The sequence below is a fragment of the Bolinopsis microptera genome, chromosome 1 (genome assembly GCF_026151205.1).
Source record: "Bolinopsis microptera isolate Bmic1 chromosome 1, MBARI_Bmic_1.0, whole genome shotgun sequence".
Lineage (NCBI taxonomy): Eukaryota > Metazoa > Ctenophora > Tentaculata > Lobata > Bolinopsidae > Bolinopsis > Bolinopsis microptera.
This window is the reverse complement of record NC_087072.1, coordinates 23,703,079-23,723,944: the sequence shown is the minus strand read 5'-3', so window position 1 is coordinate 23,723,944 and position 20,866 is coordinate 23,703,079. Positions and strand designations below refer to the sequence as shown.

At 38.6% G+C, this 20,866-nt stretch overlaps 1 protein-coding gene across 1 annotated transcript; it reads left to right on the top strand.

Moving 5' to 3' along the window:
• The first annotated feature begins 609 nt into the window (after positions 1 to 609).
• On the top strand, positions 610 to 20,817 carry LOC134821586 (tRNA-dihydrouridine(20) synthase [NAD(P)+]-like). The gene is made up of 7 exons (XM_063832289.1): positions 610 to 931; positions 9,941 to 10,098; positions 11,141 to 11,319; positions 13,937 to 14,057; positions 17,102 to 17,271; positions 19,536 to 19,667; positions 20,471 to 20,817. The coding sequence occupies exons 1-7, from the start codon at positions 631 to 633 to the stop codon at positions 20,745 to 20,747; spliced, it is 1,338 nt and encodes a 445-aa protein (XP_063688359.1). The 5' UTR covers positions 610 to 630; the 3' UTR covers positions 20,748 to 20,817.
• The last annotated feature ends 49 nt before the right edge of the window (positions 20,818 to 20,866 follow it).

Here is a 20,866-nt window from a genome sequence, read left to right as displayed (position 1 = left end):
GACTAGTTTTATTGTGGCTGGTAAAAGGACCCAGTTGCCTGTAAGGGCTTTACCGAACCCCTGGGGACCACAATGTGATAAGATCAGGCCAGATGTTTCTATGTAGAGCAATTTATTTATTTCGGAGCTATGGTTATATGATATTGCTGGTGGTCATGTTTAAAGGTCAGTTTATTCTTGTGTGCTAATTATCCATCCAGATGCTTACTGATGTGCGTAAATCATGCCCTTCTACGATATAATATAATGTTTAACCATAAATTTGTTTTTACCACAGAAACTGTGGCACTAATGTCAATTAACAATATTTACATTCATTGATATTTAAAGCGTGTTTTTCCCCAGCACTACTACACAACAAAAACCTGTCGGCCCACCGAGGGAACACGGTCGCAGAACAAAGAGCCCAATTGTGCTCTTCTATTCTGCGATCGTGTGGATCTACTATAAACTAGCTAAATGTACTAAGAAAATTTAATGGAATCATTACAGTCGTTTGATAAGTTCACGTGTCAAAGTAATGTTCATGGTGATCAAATTTTTGGATCCCCGGTGGGCAAACACTCGTCGTACTAGATATGTATATATACAAACTAGTAAATGTACTTTATTTTAGCATTCAGAAGACAGATGTTTACAGGGAAGTACATTTTATCACCCATGGTGCGGGTAGGAGGTTTGCCATTCAGACTTACATGCTTACATTATGGAGCTGATTTAGTTTATGCTGAAGAGGTCATTGCACATCGCTTATTGAAGTCTACTAAGGTAATCAACGAGACCCTTGGAACAGTTGATTTTCTTGATGAAGATGGGGGAGTTTGTTTCCGAACGACATCTGAGGAAAGTGACAAAGTATTTTTTCAAATGGGAGTCAGTGATCCTGAGGTAGCTGCTCAGGCTGCTCTCATGATCGAACCTCATGTTGCAGGTAGGCGTTTCTTTAGAATATTTTGTATTTTTTAGCATCAGCAACAAATCAATCTTTGAACTCGAATACATGTATAATAATAATAATGTATGATGTACAATCAGCATTTTATAACTTGTTTTTTTTGCTGTTTTATATTTTATGATTAAGAATTTCAAGGAAAACTTCATTTGTAAATATTGTATGATTCACAAATATACACATTCATAACACGTAAAATAACCATGGCTTTATAATCCAGTATTTCTAACTGAAGCGGGGCTATTATTTTTAAGTGAAGCAGGGCCAGTATCTTTAGCTGTATAATTGCTAGATATAGAGTTTCTAAAAGTCGTTCTTTTACTCATCAAAAATTCTCTGAAGTTTTTCATTCTCCATATGTATAAGATAGGATTAAGCGTGCTATTCAACACAGTGGACAAGTTTATTCCAATAATCCAAACGTAATGTCTTTCAAAGTAAGACCCAGAAAATGTTGCCCCGTACTCAGAAAGCGTTATTCTATTGGTTTCAATTTTGTTGGCTCTGCTAACCAAATTTACTACTAAAGATGTTAAGTAAATCACATAAATAGTTAGAGGAACATTGCAAACAACATAGACACTTGTAAAAAGGATGATTGTGCTTGAAGCCTTATCTTGTCTTTTTACCGATGCAGTTGTACCAACACGACGTTTTGATCTCTTCAGAAGAATCATTGATATGCAGAAGGATAGGAGTATAGGGAAAAATGGAAATCCTGCAAGAGATGCTCTCACACTTTGTACCACCAAATACCTTACCAAGTCCTCTTTTCCTATATAAGTCTCGTTCATCTCAGTTGTTGTCTCAAATTTACCACAGAGGTAACACATGAAATTGCCACTTTCACTTGGTCTAGCATTCAGGTAGTTGATTGAAAATAAAGGGGGGATGACTGCACAGTGAAGTATAATGAAGCATGCAAGTATAGTCGAAGCCATGTAAGGGGGAAGTTGCTTACTGGGATACTTGAACAGAATGAGTCTACATATGCTCAGTAGAGCAACTAAGAATATGGACAAAACAACTGAGGTCTCATTCAGTGCAGCCCAGCACATGCAAAAGTAATGATTGTCAAAGAGCCATGCTCTGCTCTGTCTCCCATGGAAAAGTGAATGAATTGTTGGCAGCTGCAGTAAGCAGATAAGACTGTCTGTCCCAGCTACCATCATGTACAGTCGATTGAAGAAAACGCCATTCTTCCTGCCAGTCTTTTGTTTCCAGAAGTACACTATGGCTGTTAGGTTGAGGGGTATACTGATAGTGATGCAGAGAGTTAGGATAGTAGCTAGAGTTAAATCTCCTTCCACTGACGGGACATCTGTATTCTCCATTGTCTGTAGAGAGTTGATAAATGTTAAGATGTTTCAGCAAATAATTCAGATTTAGTCCGCTTAGTTTAGAGCAGATATTTTAGAATTAAATTGCGGGACCGGACATGGCTAATGGCTATCATAATTGCAATTTGGATTTATAAAATTCGACGAAATTTTGAAAATTATAATAATTCGTATTGGCAAAATAATTCGTATATTTACATCAAAACAGATAGTAAGGGGAAAAGTGGCATTCCGTTGGATTCGAATGTTCACAAGGATTTCTCAACGGAATATGGTAGTTAGGACCCCTACGAACATAATTAGACTTGTTGCCAATTTTGTATCTCAACGGAAACACCACTTTTACCACTTTTTACCACCTTTGTACCACCTTTCTGGTTTGCCAAATATCTTTAGTTGTGAACATCATAGAAGGCTGCAAATTAACCTAGAATGTTTATTTTATCAAGGAGTAAAACTTTTGTATCAAAAATTTTTACATCGGACAATCAGCTAATTGGATAATTACCAATTAGTTAATCACCAAAAAAAGTGAAAATTTTTTATTGGCTTAAAATGATTTAAATCGTTTGAAACACGGAGAAATGTAGTTTTTAGAAAAACTTCAAAAATTTTTCACTTAAAATTTTTTTTCGAGACTTGAAAAAAAAGTTTGAAAATTTGAAAATATTTTTTTCCGCCAAAAGTGATCGAATTGCATGAAACGTGGATAAAAATGCTTTGCAGAAAAACTTCGAAGATTTTTAGATTGGGGAATACTAAAATCATCAATATTTGAAGTTGGAGTTCAGTAAATCTCGACATATTTTAGTAATTAGGAATAGCTTAGCGGAAAGGGCTGGACCTGAAAAAGGTTAACCACACAATATTAGAGTTTCATAACTAATTTCAATACAGCTTTATCAAATTCCACATAAAGAAACAGCACAAAAGGACCATTTAAGATCGAACCGATTTTACCTGCTGTACTATCATTTTATTGATTTCAATGATCAAAACCTCTGTCAATCTTGCCAATCTATACCGGGTATCTGAATGTACCGGACCTCTTATTTACCTCTATAATTAGACCCAGTTGTGCAAGAAATGCGATTTCTCACAGGGGTTTCTTTAAACTGTGCACTTTTTATCACTCTCGCAACTCGCAAGAGGCCTGGTATTATAGGGGGGGTATAGGAAGCGAGTGTAAATATACCTTCCATCATCCATTGTGGCTTTTTTGTATTGTGAATGCGCATGCCGCTTCGTTTGCTATGCCATATACCTCGAATAACCCCCATATGTCATTGCCAGGGTCTGGATAGAGCTGGAGATAGCATTGAAAAGTTGCTAGAAATAGCTAGATTTAGAGTAAACTGGTGGTAGCTGGGTGGTGCTAGCATGGATGTAGCAGAACGTAGCTACACGGGGTTTCATTGGAGTTGGTTATTTTAATGGCCAAAGAGTGCCGGAACTAAAGTTACTTAAGATTGCAGTTTAGGGGCAGTGTAAACCACGGTGTAGTCAGGGACACAGAGCTACAGTGCAGGAGTACTGCAAAAGAACAGTGCAAGTGATACAGTCTGCAACAGTAAAACTCCGAAGAAGGAGATAAGATTGTGGCTGCAGAGGAGGAGAGTAGCTGGAACCTGATTGTGTTTGTGTTGAAAGAAGAGGAGGAAGAAGAGTTTCCTGCTCTGGTAACTGTATTTTTGGAAGAGGTGTGGTGAGAACTTATTTTCAAGCGACAAGGGTGGGCTGGAAGCAACCAGATACAGCTATCCGACCTATTAAGATCACCGTCCTGAGCTTAACAGCATTTCATCAGAATCTTATGAAAACAGAGAGACTGACCCACCCTTTTTAGATCCAACGAAACCCTTTATATAAATCGACTTTTCTGCATGAATTACTTCATGGTATCTTCTTATCAAGGCTACAGACCTTGCCGTACCGGATTTATTGATCAAAGTGAGTCTCTTTAGCCCTCTTCTTGTTTAGAGCTTTAGGTTAGTGATCAAACTCTTCGCTACTCGCTCTTCACTGGATCTATCAGGACAGATTCACATCTTTTTAGGTCTCAACCAGCCTTAGTTTTCCTGTTTTCATCATGTAGTACGTTCTGCTACCTCCATTTTAGCACCACCCAGCTTCCATCAGTTCACTCTAAGTCTAGCTTCGTCGGCGTTTTACTGTTGCAGACTGTATCACTTGCACTGTTCTATTGCAGTACTCCTGCACTGTAGCTCTGTGTCCCTGACTACACCGTGGTTTACACTGCCCCTAAACTGCAATCTTAAGTAACTTTAGTTCCGGCACTCTTTGGCCATTAAAATAACCAACTCCAATGAAACCCCGTGTAGCTACGTTCTGCTACATCCATGCTAGCACCACCCAGCTACCACCAGTTTACTCTAAATCTAGCTATTTCTAGCAACTTTTCAATGCTATCTCCAGCTCTATCCAGACCCTGGCAATGACATATGGGGGTTATTCGAGGTATATGGCATAGCAAACGAAGCGGCATGCGCATTCACAATACAAAAAAGCCACAATGGATGATGGAAGGTATATTTACACTCGCTTCCTATACCCCCCCTATAATACCAGGCCTCTTGCGAGTTGCGAGAGTGATAAAAAGTGCACAGTTTAAAGAAACCCCTGTGAGAAATCGCATTTCTTGCACAACTGGGTCTAATTATAGAGGTAAATAAGAGGTCCGGTACATTCAGATACCCGGTATAGATTGGCAAGATTGACAGAGGTTTTGATCATTGAAATCAATAAAATGATAGTACAGCAGGTAAAATCGGTTCGATCTTAAATGGTCCTTTTGTGCTGTTTCTTTATGTGGAATTTGATAAAGCTGTATTGTAATTAGTTACGAAACTCTAATATTGTGTGGTTAACCTTTTTCAGGTCCAGCCCTTTCCGCTAAGCTATTCCTAATTACTAAAATATGTCGAGATTTACTGAACTTTAACTTCAAATATTGATGATTTTAGTATTCCTCAATCTAAAAATCTTCGAAATTTTTCTGCAAGGCATTTTTATCCACGTTTCATGCAATTCGATCACTTTTGGCGGAAAAAAATATTTTCAAATTTTCAAACTTTTTTTTCAAGTCTCGAAAAAAAATTTTAAGTGAAAAATTTTTGAAGTTTTTCTAAAAACTACATTTCTCCGTGTTTCAAACGATTTCAATCATTTTGAGCCAATAAAAAATTTTCACTTTTTTTGGTGATTAACTAATTGGTAATTATCCAATTAGCTGATTGTCCAATGTAAAAATGTTTGATACAAAAGTTTTACTCCTTGATAAGAGAGGAAGATATAAAATGGCCAAATTCGGGGTAACATAATATGTGAATACTGAATGATCCCTAGGTTGAAACACTATTTACTCTACAAAACAAACTAGTGTTTTGAGTATCTAATGAAAATGTGTCTGATTTTAAAAATATTAAGTTTCACAAATAATACTTAATATCCGCAATGATCACGAATAAATACAAAATAACAAAGAATTTATATATATTATATATTGTATAGGCAACCAAACATAGACCAGGCCCTGAGAACAGGATGACATCGAAGCCTGGTCAATAAACGAATTACAGAGGTTGGTTAATGTTGTAAAGGTCGTGGTCAAAATGATTGAATTGGCTACTTATCTGTGACCAGATAAGTGAGACGAACTCACTGTGTTCTCTTATTGTAATGTAATGCCCCTTATTAATATTAATACAGGGGGGGGGGGCGTGTTTCATATTTGACAGTTGTTGCTTTGCAGATGGCATACTGTACCTACTTGTTCGAGGGTTCCGTCACCAAAGTTTGAAAATTAGATTTTTGGGGGCCACATCCAATCAACATTTAATTGCTTATACTCGTGTTTGAGAACATGTTAGAGACTCCGTTGTAACATATTGCAATAGGTAATTTAATCCTGAATATAATCTGAATAGATAGTGCGAAACGGATTTAAAATGACGAAGTTATCAAGCAACTTGTTTATCTCGTTAGCAAAATTGAACACGAATATTTGGAACCAGTGGTGGTAGTAAGTCATACCAGAAAGAATTATTTCAATTGGGCACTCAGTGACTGAGCTATCACGGCCAACGTATGGGTACTGACTTTGGCCCCACCTGTAATCTGTATGTTAACGAGGCAAATGATCACTTAGACGAGTCTGTCTTATCATATTACATTGTCATAACGATGGCATTACAGCCAGTCCGACTAATGACTATTATATTGCAGGTCCTTTGCGACTTCATGAATAATTTGAGGCACCTTTTTTAATTAGCCATTGTCATTCAAGGAAATCGCATTCATTCCCCAGCCACCAAGAGAGCTGCTGGAGCTTGATAGCTACAACCTCCAATAGTGGCTTCCTCTACAAATTCATATCGGGTGTTGTCATAGCTGCAGAGGGTAGACTCAGAGGCTTTACCCACCGCAGATATTTTACAATGATTAAAATACTCAGCAAAGTAATTTGAAGTTTGAGGTCTAATAACTCCTGGAAAGTAAAATTCTTTAAATAAGCTTTGTACTGAACTAAAAATTAACGTCAGCATCAATAGTTGTTTCTAGATAACCAAAAATATTCTAGATTTAAGATAATATATAATATAGGTAGATAAGATAATATATATAATAAGATAATATAACAAATATCGGATGTTCTGAAGCAACAGAAGATTCTCTGGAGTCTGGTCTGATGTAGTTCTGATTAAGTAATATCAGTGATGAGGCCTAGAGATGGAGTGATGAGGCCCAGAGACACGTGTCAATTAATAATGATGATTGTATTGGGGCTTATCTGTTGATATCAAAAATATATTCAGTAGAGGTTCATAAAGTTATGTATTATATTATATGTGACTCCAGATGTCGTCGAATGTTCAGTTGCTATAAAAGTAAAAATCCGCAAGGTCACCGAAACAGTAAGACGCTAGTTAGACTAGGATGAATTGGGGCAAATCTGAGAATGGTTAATAAAAGTTGTGCTAAATTTGCATTCCAATCTGAAAACAGCCCGAAAGTCAAAGCCTACATTATATATCACCTAAACTACAATTTTGCGTCGGAGACTTCTGGGTAGTCAAGCCGTCAGGGTTCACATCAAGAATTCGTAGCTAATACTCGAGAATCTGACATCAGAAACGCAACAGTATGTGACAACTCGTATCGATCTTACTTTTTACTGATATAAGTTATGGAACATGGATACCATTAATAGGGCACATGTGGCTACTCTGCTGTGAAGTTAGTGCAGCTGTGAAGAGTGTTTATACGTGGTAAGGAGCGTGGTAATATTAGCTCATACCAGACAGCTGTGTGTTCACTCTAACGGCTACGGACAGTGAACTGTGAAGTTGGTAATGTTCTTTAGGGTGCATACTGCTGAAGTTGACGCACGTCTTTTATAACATATTTACCAGGCCTCAAAATGTGGCCAACATAAAAGCATAACATAAGAGCTAAGCGAACAATTATACATAGCATTAGGATTTAGGAAGTTTTAAGAAACTTATTACAATATATTACGACCATGACCAGGTGTCGCCATTATTATACAACAGGCTAAAAAAGTGAGCATGGAAACTTTGAACTGCAAATAAGTCAATGATCTCATTTTTAAGGTTTCGAGCATACAGAGAAGAGCTCTAAATACTGAAATATTGGTCATATATCCGTATCCTGATGGCACTGTGGCGGCACTGTGGCGGCACTATGGCGGCACTGTCGCGGCACTATGGCGGCATTATGGCGGCAATCTCGCGGTATAGTGCCAACTTTCAATCATGCTCGTTCAAAAGCATTATAAGACAATCATTATACCTTCATTATTATCTTTTCATAATAACCACGGTGTCATAAAAGCATTACCCTTTGTCGGAACCTTGTGATTTACAATCCTGATCTGGTGACGGATTGGCACTATGCCGCCAGAGTGCCGCCATAGTGCCGCGAGATTGCCGCCATAGTGCCACGACAGTGCCACGACAGTGCCACGACAGTGCCACGACAGTGCCACGACAGTGCCACGACAGTGCCACGACAGTGCCGTCGGAATCCGGATGTATGACCGAAATATTCAATAAAATAGTAAAATAGCAAATAAAATAGCAAATAAAATAGCAAATAAAATATTCAATAAAAAAGTTAAATAGATCTTTGTTGACTAGAAGACTAGATAGAAGCTCCTATTAGGCAATTTTGCCAGAACTCCCGACTAGAGGGGTTTGAAAAATAGGAAAAATATCAAACAGCACTCAGCACTCTGCACTCAGCACTCACGGAACTGATTTACAAGACTTTAAAACTAGTCTCATATGAATTTTTTCATCAGTGGATAAAATATAGGCTCACTATATAAGCTGTTTGTAGTAATTGAGCGTTTGTCACGGCACTTATAAATTATTTAACAGGGTGCAATTAGGTCACGTGCATTTAAACGGTAATTAAAGAGATAATACCCGAGCTGCTCGCATTGTATACTGGGTATAGGTATACTCAATATTTTGAATAATTTGACAAATGCAGCATACCGTACCGCGTTGTTATTTAAAGTACAATTATGAGCCAGCTGAAGCAAATACAGAGACGTGATAATAATAATATGTTAATAATTTGGAGCTGCTGTGATAATATAGCACGAAATAAAGCGAAGGTGTTAATAAATAACAAGGCGGTATGGAGAAACTTGGTAAAGCTAGCAGCTGAAAAAAGTGCAGTGTCGTTAATATTACTCACAGTAAATCTAACAAGGAGAAATCAGTATTTAAACTTGATTATGTATAACTTTATAATCAGTATGTTTCTCGTGGGATATTGTTAATTACAGTCTCATTTCCAGCGCAAGCTGTCAGGAAATAGTTTCCATCAAGGACCACCTTCCAGATAATTGTCAGTAACAAAAGGAACCCTGCTCACTGAGGAGCTCAGCGCCACTGCGGTCCCTTCAATAGCTCATGTAACTAGGTCTAAAAACGCTGTGAAAACAAAAGGTGATAATTTAAACGCCGCGATAACTGTAAGTATAAGTAGTTACAATTCAAAGCCAATGAGTCAAACTTTCTGAAATGTTGGCCACATTAAAAGTAGAAAAAGAAGAAAAAGCTCGTGCCATCATGGAAATATTCACTAGTAGTCGTTCTAAAAATGTTGCGAAAAGAACAAAGTAATGAAGATGAAGTCACTAGAAGTAACTATTATAACTGTACATCTGAGTATAAATAGTCACGTGAGTGTGAAACTTCTAACGGGTTTCTTGAGTAGTATTGTTACATGTGTTAGATATTTCTAGAAATCAGTAGAAATGTGACAGAGACCACGTTGGTTCATGTCTTATCTAAAGGCCGATCATTTTCATCCCAATACATAATTTATCTGTAACCTCCAAACTCATGCAGTGCAATACGCTATCAGACTCTTAACAAAGTTCAAAGACGACGTAAGGGGCGTCAAATGAAATCATATTGGTCAACTCAATATTGTGATTGAGGATCATTGATCATTCCAACGTGGTTGTATTATGGCCCAATTATCCACCCTCAACTATAAAGTTATGTAATCATATCCACATAATACACCTACATAATCCCACCTAACTAATATGACGTAATACTGATCTTAACATGTAATGTACCTTCAGGTATCGACGTTAACATGGGCTGCCCCAAGGACTACTCCATAAAAGGGAACATGGGGGCTGCCCTCCTCTCTCAACCTGATCTCATCAAGAAGATACTGTGTAAACTGGTTTCTGTTTGCTCCAAACCAGTTACTTGCAAAATCAGAATACTTAAAACTGTGAGTACTTATTGACAGACACATCTACAAACTACGTACACTAAACTAGCTAGACACATGAGATAACACATGAGATAACACATGAGATTACACATTAGATGACAAACTAGCGATGTTTTTATATCACGAGACACGAGTAGGGTAGACACTAGATGAAGGCGAAAGATGATTTCACTGAGCCATTACACTAATTACAGTAATGTTATTTCGTACAAACCATCAAAAGTCAAAAACCAATACAGCTGATAGCACAAAATATTAGGATCAATTCAGTAAACTGATATCAAATCTAAACGCAATGAGCCAAACGTTCTGATAAGTTGGCCACAATTAAGAGACGGGCTCAAAGCAAGCAAATAAATGCTGATGCTCTCCCCAAACGCACTTTGATGTTTCCGAATTTATCACGTGTGCAGAATGCAGATGGAATAGCACAAAACATGGTATCGTGTTGTTATGACTAGAGACTAGAACTGTTTGGGGCTTTTAACCCGCCGCTGCTTGCTACTTGGACTTACGGAGCGGTCTTCTCAGGCAATTATCATCAGACTTATCCAAAGTCTGATTAGTGAAATTTGTGAAATTATTGAAACTACTACTAGCAGATTGCGTAACGCCTACTTACTTAATACTTTACGAGTATGATGAAAACAAGACAAGTTATCAACTAGTTACTACATACTATAACTTATAGTTTATGATTTCCTGTGAGAATATTCTCCTTATTATTTGCCTCCTAGAGTGGTTCAGATCATTTACTATCAATTTGCAAGCTGAAGCCTTTTTGCTGGTTATATCTTTACGTCGTAATTAAATATAGGTGAGAATTTTATGTTACGGAACAATTTGGTCATCTATTTCTGGTTGATGGATGAGAATGCTAAAGTGAGTCCTGGGAATTATGAATCAGCAATGAGCAAGCCCCAGACTGACTGTACCACTCACCCCTTTCACTTTCACTTTCACTTTCACTTTCACTTTTACTTTCACTTTCACTTTCACTTTCACTGTGAGCGCCACTAAACAATACCCTAATGACCAGGAGGAAGCAACAGTGGCGCTGTGTAAAGAGATAGCAAGTACGGGGATTGCAGCTCTCACTGTACACGGCAGAACCAGATACACTCGCTCATCGCACGCCTGTAATTACGATATTATCAAGGCAATCAAGGCACAGATTACTATTCCTGTTATACTGAATGGAGCTTCACTTGATATCACGTTAGTACACTTGTTAAATGGAGGTTATATAGTTGTAATGCTTTGTAAACATGAGGGGGATCATGTTTTTTTGTCCATGTGGTACCCTATATTTTCAAGGTGGACAAAAATAGGGTGGAAAAAATGGACCAAAAATGGACAACAGATTTCAAAATACATGGAAATAGTCCGAGACAAAAGGGGAACTCGCTAGCTTTTCGGGTTAAAAGCGATTTTTCGACGGTTATCACCTCTCTAGATGATGCTTAACCCATTAGGGACGATAGGGTCGTTTTTATGACCCACCTTTTCTAGACGAAAAACCAAATTACTAAACGCTATAACGAATCTATAGCATATATACTCAAAATTTATTGGGCTACATATAATGAAGCCCAATAAATTTTGAGTATATATGCTATAGATTCGTTATAGCGTTTAGTAATTTGGTTTTTCGTCTAGAAAAGGTGGGTCATAAAAACGACCCTATCGTCCCTAATGGGTTAAAACATTTAGCTATTTTATTACATTTAGCTATTTCTCAAATCAGATGAGAAATAGGAAGTTACATAACCAATAACCATGGTAATGGTGTTGAAACGCGCACATACACGTGCAATGATTGTTTTAACGTAATTTTTATCGGTTTTGTGGTAATTACGTTGTGTTTAGTGCGAGCTACATTTAAATCGGCTGTATCTTCGGTGGGGATGAATACTTTTTGATGCGATTAAAACTGACTGCCAAAGAAATAGATAACTACTAGCTTTATCCCTGTTACCACGGGCTTTCTAGTCATTATTATAATTCAAGGAATTATTCTGTCTGTCTGTCTGTACGACCGCCCACGTTTTCGGAGGTTAAAATATTCTAATCTGCTTATTTCCTGGACTAAAGTACAACTACAAGACGTAAACGTTAATCAAGAGAGAGAGAGAGAGAGAGAGAGAGAGAGAGAGAGAGAGAGAGAGAGAGAGAGAGAGAGAGAGAGAGAGAGAGAGAAATTAAGAAAACTTTATTACTATCAAACAGATAAGCCCAATACAATAGCTACAAACCTACAAACAATAGCTGTGTTGTTTTCGTGAGACTCTTTGTCTTATAAGCAAAATACGGAAATTTAAAAGTTTAATTAATGAACAAAAGCAGAGCTTGAGTCATTCGTCAAGCTTTGCTTTTGTTTATAATAAGGAAATAATAGAACATAATTTCTGTTATTCTATTGGATATTCATTATACCTACTTCATACACCTAGTGACTAGTCAGTTCATACAACAGCTGATTGCACTGTGCACATATTTAACCACCATCCTTCCGATCTACTATCTATCTGTCCTTCAAATTTTGTTCTTAGATAGAATAATATGGTTAAACTCATGCAACAGATTTACTGATTTAGAATAGAAAACAACCGCGTTGGCATTGTGCTAAATATAGACCTGCTCTTGATAACTGTATCGGCAAGAAAATAAATAATATAATAATGGTATTAGTAATAAGTAAACTTTCAGCCAATTTCACAGATCAGTAAAACTCTAAGGGTGGTAAGAGAGCAAGTGTGCGTATGTGATTGTGTGCACTGTGCGAGGGTAAGTGAGCACTGTGCGAGGGTAAGTGTGCGAGACTTTCTTTGTGCTTCTAATGGGTAGCTCACTTAATCCTTTGAACGTCGATTAAGGCTCAATGTTCGCTTAACAGTATACAGAAAGTCTGAGGTCTCTATAACATTAACTTTAACGCTCAACTAGTTCAACTAATGGTACTATCTAGAATCTCAATTAGGCAGATTAATGAGCAACTGCTAAACACGACTGTATGAAATGAAAAAGAAAATGAGATGGGGTATATTTATATCACGGTCATATGATTAATCAAACGATCATTATTATACAGTACCGTTGTAATGACAAACTACTGTTCTGCGAAACTCCCATCCCCATTTCCCGGACGAGTTAGAAACTTGGGCAATTTTTTTGGAGTTGAATGGTCTGAAACATAAATGGCCGGAATAGGTTGGTCCGAAAATTATTAAATCGGCGTTACTTAAACAAGAAAACGAAAAGGAACGTTCATTATCTAGCTTCGAGCACCCAGTAGAGACATAAGAGGACTGATAAAGTCAGACAATACTATCGTTTTTGCTGCAAGACGTGGTATACAGTTGTTGAAGTAGCGGGTTTTAGTGGTTCACTCTCAGCGTGTATGATATAGACTCTGTTATATATCTTATGGAGGTAATCATGCGAGGCTAAAGATCTGAATACTGGCAGGGGCGTTAACCATTATATTTGTTTTGACACGTGACTGTGAGCCCGGGTTTTGAGTTGGCAATTGTTGTCACGTGCCGTACAACATTTCTCACCACTATCCCCGACTAATAGACTACAGAGCCATGCATCTGATATCCAGCGACAGTTTTAAAGATGTTGCATTTTATTCCGGCACCCTGAAACTTTACCATCAAACTTTCGGCACTTTTTTTGTAAATTTCCGATAATGTTATGCTGTTATCATGCTGGTTATGGTCCGGAGTTAGCTGGTCCGATGATTACTGCTTCAATTTACTGTGAATTATTTATAATTCTTTGGTTTTCACTAATATAGCCAGTTAACACTAATTACCACTGTCTCCCTCAGTAATAAAGGTGACATGACTGGGCTGATGAAGGAGACAGGAGCGGATAGTATAATGGTGGCGCGCGCCGCCTGGTACAATCCCTCTATATTCAGGGATCCTGAACCAGCTCCTGTTAGAGAGGTTCGTACTTTCTACTCTCATTTCACTGTGTAATCTATTGAATCATCATTTGGGAATTATTCCGGTAACAAGGTCAAGACGAATCTGAATACCACCAAAACTTACTTAACTTAATTTGAACGATCCACGATAGAAATCTCCTCAACGATTTTCTTCCAAACTGCACGATCATAACGCTCGGTTACTCGGTAGATTACTGCTTTCAATTTCTGCATCTCTAACTACAATATCTAGGTATGTAAGAGGCCTTATTTAGAGGACCTGATTTTCTGCAAAGAGAGCTGTTCTTTGAGCTAAGACGAAGGCAATACCACCGATATGAGACAACTATTAAATGTGAAATTAATTTAGTGAAATTCATTCATCAGTTCTATACAAACTTATTTCCCATTAAACAAAGGGCTATAATGATAATGATAAATAATCAATAATTTAACTTAAATAAAATAATCAATGAAATATTTTTCTATCAGAGTCTGGTATTTCAAACAATTGCAGTCCACCCACCAACATAGTTTCATTGAAAACTATTTTGAACTGAAAGTTACCCACAGTAAATAACAAGTGTTTATTATTATCATAACGGTCCTCAACGCAAGGACCCTTACTAAAGGAAGTGTCTCCCTTAACTCTCCCCAAACAATGTGTGGAGGATATGTTAGAAATCTGGCCGGTATTCTTGTTAAACCTGGTGATCTGATTACCGCCTTCCCCGTGGCACAACACAAACCTCACAGTCTCGTACCCCCAGTCCAAACACCTCCTGTCATACATCCTTAACTCTCCCCACCTCGTTAACCTCATCATGTTGATAATTATTTTAGGAGTGGAGCACGGTTCTAGGAACATGACCTGGTCACCATGTTCACCCTCTAGATCCACGGTAACACACTGTCCCTTTGTTGTCATGACGTGTGCTACTGATGTTTCCTTGTCGTACGACTCCAGATGCGGCATTATGTGCCTCCGGAGCCACCCATAGTCACGTGAACACTTGTTTCTAGCTAACATATCTCTGTTAGCTTTAATAACGTCAGCAGTGTTTATCATACTAGCGTTAACCTGCATGTTCATATCAAACTCTAGGAACTGGTCCTCTGAGAAATAAGATTTCATTACAATCGCCGCGTTGAGGAAGGGATGGGACGCCTGGGCTCTGTCGCCGTGAGACATAGGCGTACGCTGTGCGGAATAGTGTAACACTCTGGAACAGGGCACGTACTGAACCACACCCCCGCACATCCAGGTCTTGAGGCCCAGCTCTATATTCTCATACCCCCACCCCACCATCCCTCTACCGAAATAGTCTACTTCCTCCAGGAACTGTTTACTAGCCAGGAAGGCTCCTCCTAATATAGCAGGAGTAGGGAAGTTCCGTCCGTCAACAGGACGATTTATAAATATCCAGTTGAGATACCTGTCAAACCCCAGTGCGGTACCATCGTAAGATAAGTAGACATCTCTGTGATCATATGTCTCCCAAAAGTTGAAGACAGGTGCTGCAATAGTTTTGTAGTTAGCATCAACAAGCGAGAGAAGCGGCTCGATGAAACCAGGTTTCACCTCAACGTGACTGTCTAAAACGAGGACTGCAGCTCCTGTAGCTTGCTGCGCCCCCCACCTCCTACTGTATATCAGCCCTCTGTTCTCCTCCCACCTGTAGAACTTCACACTGACTGCAAGTGTTGAGAGCAGAGGTTTCACCTCGCGCAGCTCGTGGTGCGAGGTCAGGTTACTAGCGTCATCTATCAGGATAACCTCCTGAGGTTGTGGGCCGGTATTGCAGCTAACACACTGTACACTGACCTCAATAGAAGCGACAACAACTCGTTGTGATAGTTGATAATAACAGACACTTTAGTGTTACTGGTTTTGTAACTCTGATTCACACAGATGGGGGGTCTGAAGTCTGGAATATTCTCTCGGAGGAGGGGGAGCGCGTCTAGGAAGGACTCGTTGTAACCCTCCCGTGGGTTGAAGTAATCCTCCCCTACTCTCTTTAAATGTGCACCGTACAGTAGTTTATCTTGTATTTGGAGGCGCTGTTTGTAGCTGTGATCTGTCTCAAAGTATAGTCTGGTGTTAGTTGTGTTTACAGCAGATATAGTCTGATATAACGGAGTCCAATAGATGGTGTATTGTGAGAGTAACAGTAGTGACAAAAGTATTATCACTAAAATGTTCTTGAATGTCTCCGTTCTTTTTCTCCACCACCGCATCTTATTCTACTCTTGGACCCGCAGCTGGTAATACAGAATATTACAAAGTACGAAGACGGACCAACTGTTGGAAACATTTAACAAACCACAAACTTAATAAATATGATTGTAGACGATACATAAGCATCAATAAAGAGGAGTATAACACCCTAACAACTGTATAACACCCTAACAACCGTATAACACTCTAACAACTGTGTCCCACTTGTCCCGTGAGGACTGTGTACTAGAGTGCATTTTAGTGACATCTCTAGGTGTTGTGACTCATGAACAAGTGTACATTGTACATTCTTGTTGTACATTGTACAACCTTAATACTGTGTACATTATTGTTGTACAACCGTATTACTATGTACATTATTGTTTTAAAGCCCTATTACTGTGTACATTCTTGTTGTACAACCCTATTACTGTGTACATTATTGTTGTACAACCCTATTACTGTGTACATTCTAGTTGTACACTAATATTGTGTATAATTATTGTATTTTATGTGATAATTTTATGATGTCATAGCAGATGGCCAAATAGTTAAGTTGATAAGCCTTTATTTGCCGCTATCCTGATTTCTAATTGTAGTTCCTGTCCCGTAGTGGATCTGTACAAAAGCATTCCTGACACTAATGATTATGCAAATTATATAAAATTGGGAAGTTTTGAAGTAATTTTCCAAATAAATTAAAAAGGAATCTTGCTCATCATATTTTGAAGAAGAGAAATATAAATTGAAGGTTCATCTGAGCACAGGATTTAAAATACCACAGAAGTTAACAAATAGGAATCATAAAACTAAAACTTTCCACTTAAAAACTCAAACGTTTTCAGGCAGTTCAGACGTTTATGAGGTACTGTATAGACTACAACTGTTCTCTTCACATATTAAAATACACTATGGGAAAATTCCGAGGTGCTTTTAAAGATGGTGCAACCAGTTTGGAGGTTACAAGACATATTGAAGCCAAGTTGATATACCAGTACTTCGGACTTGGGGATTAGTGAGTACCATTCTTAATTTCTACTGTTGATTGTAATTCCTGTAATTTACGAATCTCTTATTATCTCTTCGAGTCGTGCAGTGTTATTGACTATTGAGTCTCATTTGATGATTCTCTCAAGGAAATTTCTGATTTTTTCCTAAATAGACTCAGTTATGACAATGTTTTAATAAAGGTAAATAGATGAATCACTAATCAACATTCTACATCATACTCATATTGTTAAATCACAGACATATTTAAATGATAACACAAAGTCTAGCACATATGCTCGTGTCTGCATACCCCGTCAGGGCACCTAACTGTTCCCGATGCACACTCGTCCTCACTGTCCTCGCAGAACCCACAACTCTTCTCGCACTGATCCCTCGCAAAGTCCGGGAAGTTACAGAAATCCTTCTCACAGTACCCGTGGGAGTCCTTGCAAGGCTCCTTCTCTTTGCAATGCCCACAGCTCTTCCTACACCAATCAGAGGAGAAGTCTGAGTATTTGCAAAAGTCAGTCTGACAATGTTTGTGTTTGTCCGAACACTCTTCTTCTTCGTCACCTCCACAAGTACCACACGTTTTCCTGCAGTCCCTCTCGCGGATAAGCTGGTTGAGTGGACACCATTCCTTCTCGCAGTTGTGAGCCCGGTCTTTACAGGGTGGTGCAGGGGTGGGTGCAGGGGTGGGTCCGTGTGGGTCGTAGTCTGTTGCTTCATCATCTCCACCCTCGTCTGCCTGCCCTGTAGCTTCAAGTTGAGCGTAGCTGCTGTACTTGAAGAGCTGACAGTTGTCATGGTTTCGTGCAAACTTGACATAGCCGTGATCCCCCCACTTGCTACTCCAGGAGTTCTTCACCAGCACATAATGCTCGGTGTACCCAACGCCGGTGACACCGTGGTTAACGGCTCCGTGGCAGGTGTTGTCCCTCAGGATACCACCTCGGTATTGCTGGCACTTTCCAGTCACTTCAAATGCCATGGAGAGGGATCCATCAGCTAGAGCCTGTATGTTGGACTGTTCGTTAGAGCCTACTCTTACACTCCCAGTGATCTTGTGAGAAACTGCTCCGTTACGAACTGTATCACTCCTGCAGGCTCCATCGCTAGCTTTGTACGGGTAGTCGCCGGTAGCAGCGAGTCTGCCACCTTTCTTAGCCGAGTACTCGTATCCATCATCTGGCCATCCTCCTTTGCAGCCATCTTTCTCTCCCTCGTACGTACAGTCAAGATATTCCTGCTCAGCAAAGTTCCTCAGTTTCCCTGACTTCTGCTGGTACCAGGTCTCCAATCCTCCTACTGCTGCAAAAGTCCAGCAGGATCCGCAACCACCTTGATTCTTGACTTTTGTTACTGCACCCTCCGTAACCCAGAGTTTCTCTTTGGGAGCTCTCAGTTTTGAGAATGAAATGTCCGTGTTAGGAAGATGCTCAGTCACGTTCAGTCCTAACCACTGTTTCTTCTCATCCTCCGTCATCGCGGAGAAGAAGTTAAGCTCGTACTCAGCAGTTTCCCCAAGTTCGGAGTTAGCACCGGCTACCAGTTGTGCGTTCTTCTGGAACAGTCTGAATCGCATCCTGTCTTCAGAGGATTTGTAGTTGAGCTGTTGTTCGGTCTTGTAATCTCGGTAGAGTTTCAGAGTTGCAGAAGGGGACTGTAGGATCTGCGAGAGAGAAGTCTCATGCGAGATTGCACCAGCAACCAGGCAGAGGGTGATAAGAGCAGTACCATTTTTTTGAGAGTAGTAGAGCGTTGTGGTGGACAGTGTTAGATTTAGTATTTGGAGAGATTTAACCTTGGTTTATATACCACGTAAACATAAACAGGTGGTTTTCATCGCTACAAGATTTGACAACTTGATCTAATTCGCTGCTATTCTTTAACAAAAGCCATAACCCAATTCTCAATTTCTTGCGCGCTTCGAAATTAAAACATTTGGCAGCAGAATCGAATGAAAATCCATAATAACCAATGTAATCTATTTAGCGATTTGAACAGAACAATAAAATAGAGAAGGTGCAGGTGTACGTGTGCTATTTGTTAGTATGTTGGTATTGTCCTTTTGACAGTAGTCATTGCATTTTACTTTTCTCGTCTGATCACAATCAAATCATAGGTTCAGAAATTCAGAAAACCTGTTTTACATTTCAAAGCAAAATTTGACTAATCCAGTTTAACTCTATCTATTTCGCCGGAGGGAAACGGAATATCCTTGCCAAATCTAGCGATTTTTTAAAAAAATCTACAGAAGTTCTTTTATTTTAATATTATGAAACTCAGTTACGACGAAGTGAAGAGTAGGAGAAGTGACAATATCCAAGAGGAGTTCCAGAGAAACAAACGTCAAAAGTTAGGACAAGATTACAAAATATTGGAGGAAGAACTCACCCCTCCCATTCTTCAGTCTTTCAGGTTCATTATAATATGAGAACCTACCATTCATACGATATTACGATAGATATCACATCGTTTTGATCGTATTGATAAGGATACATTTTTTAGATAAAGAAACAGCATCTTAACAAATAGTTTAAGAAGAACCCGAGTTTGCCAGCAGTGAAGGCTTTAATTGCAAAAACGTACTGCATATCCTCTTTTAATTTTGACAAATTGATCTGCATTCGTACAGCAAAACTAAATGAACTATGTAACAAAACTTTGTACTTTAGAAGTTGATATTATCATACAGATAATTGTTGGCTTTAGCCTTTTGGAACAAAAAGAAATAACACAATGTCAATAATAACAGTCCATTAAACGTAAATCATTTAAAAGTTCCCTTTCTATTTGAATTAGTCCCCAGCTGCAACTTAAATGGTACTCTTTTTTGTGATCATTATAGGACTGTCAGACATTTTCGTTAAAAATGAGCGTTGTTGATTTCATATTCTCTCGAATTTTCTGTACACCAATGACACTGCAACAGAAAACCAGACAGTTTTTGTCTGGTTCTAATATACCGTTACAATAATGCCTTTAGTCGCAGTGTCATTGGTGTAGAGAAAAATCGAGAGAATATGAAATCAACAACGTCAAAAATGTTCCTCGAGAGTGTGCCTCCACACCATATTCAATTCAACCATTTAAAACGAGCGAAATTTTGACAATGAGGAAACATTTACCATTCTATATAATTACTAATAATTACTATAATATAATTACTAATAATTACTATGAAAAATGAGTTGTTTAAATGTAAAAGTGAAACATTTCAGAAGCAAGATAGCACCAAAGCAGATATTGAATCAGTGGCTGGAAATCAACGGTTTTACGAAACCAACATTCTGGACAACTGATTCCAATAGGATTTTTACTGGATTCCTTAAAATAGACAACGATACTTTCGCAATGGAAGGGAACTTTAAAAACAAGAAGACAGCAATTCAGGCAGTGTCGTACGCGTACTGTATGAAGCAAAATATTGAATTGAGACATTACAAAACGGGATCAAGGACTAAATGTGGTGATTGTAAATGTAAATCGGAGGGATAAAGATATTTTATTATTAAAACCGCGCCAGAAATTTAATTCTCTTGTTACAGATTGGATAATTGTTAACCCCAATAAGTGCTTAATATCTTTGTTTCAGAGTCGCTCATATGAGTTAGATT

Bases quoted from the DNA above. Each gene is read 5' to 3' on its own strand.
- LOC134821586 (XM_063832289.1), top strand. From the start codon at position 631: ATGTTTACAGGGAAGTACATTTTATCACCCATGGTGCGGGTAGGAGGT. The intron at 10,099-11,140 runs GTGAGTACTTAT...CCTAATGACCAG, and splicing joins AAATCAGAATACTTAAAACT to GAGGAAGCAACAGTGGCGCT. The intron at 14,058-17,101 runs GTTCGTACTTTC...AAACGTTTTCAG, and splicing joins AACCAGCTCCTGTTAGAGAG to GCAGTTCAGACGTTTATGAG.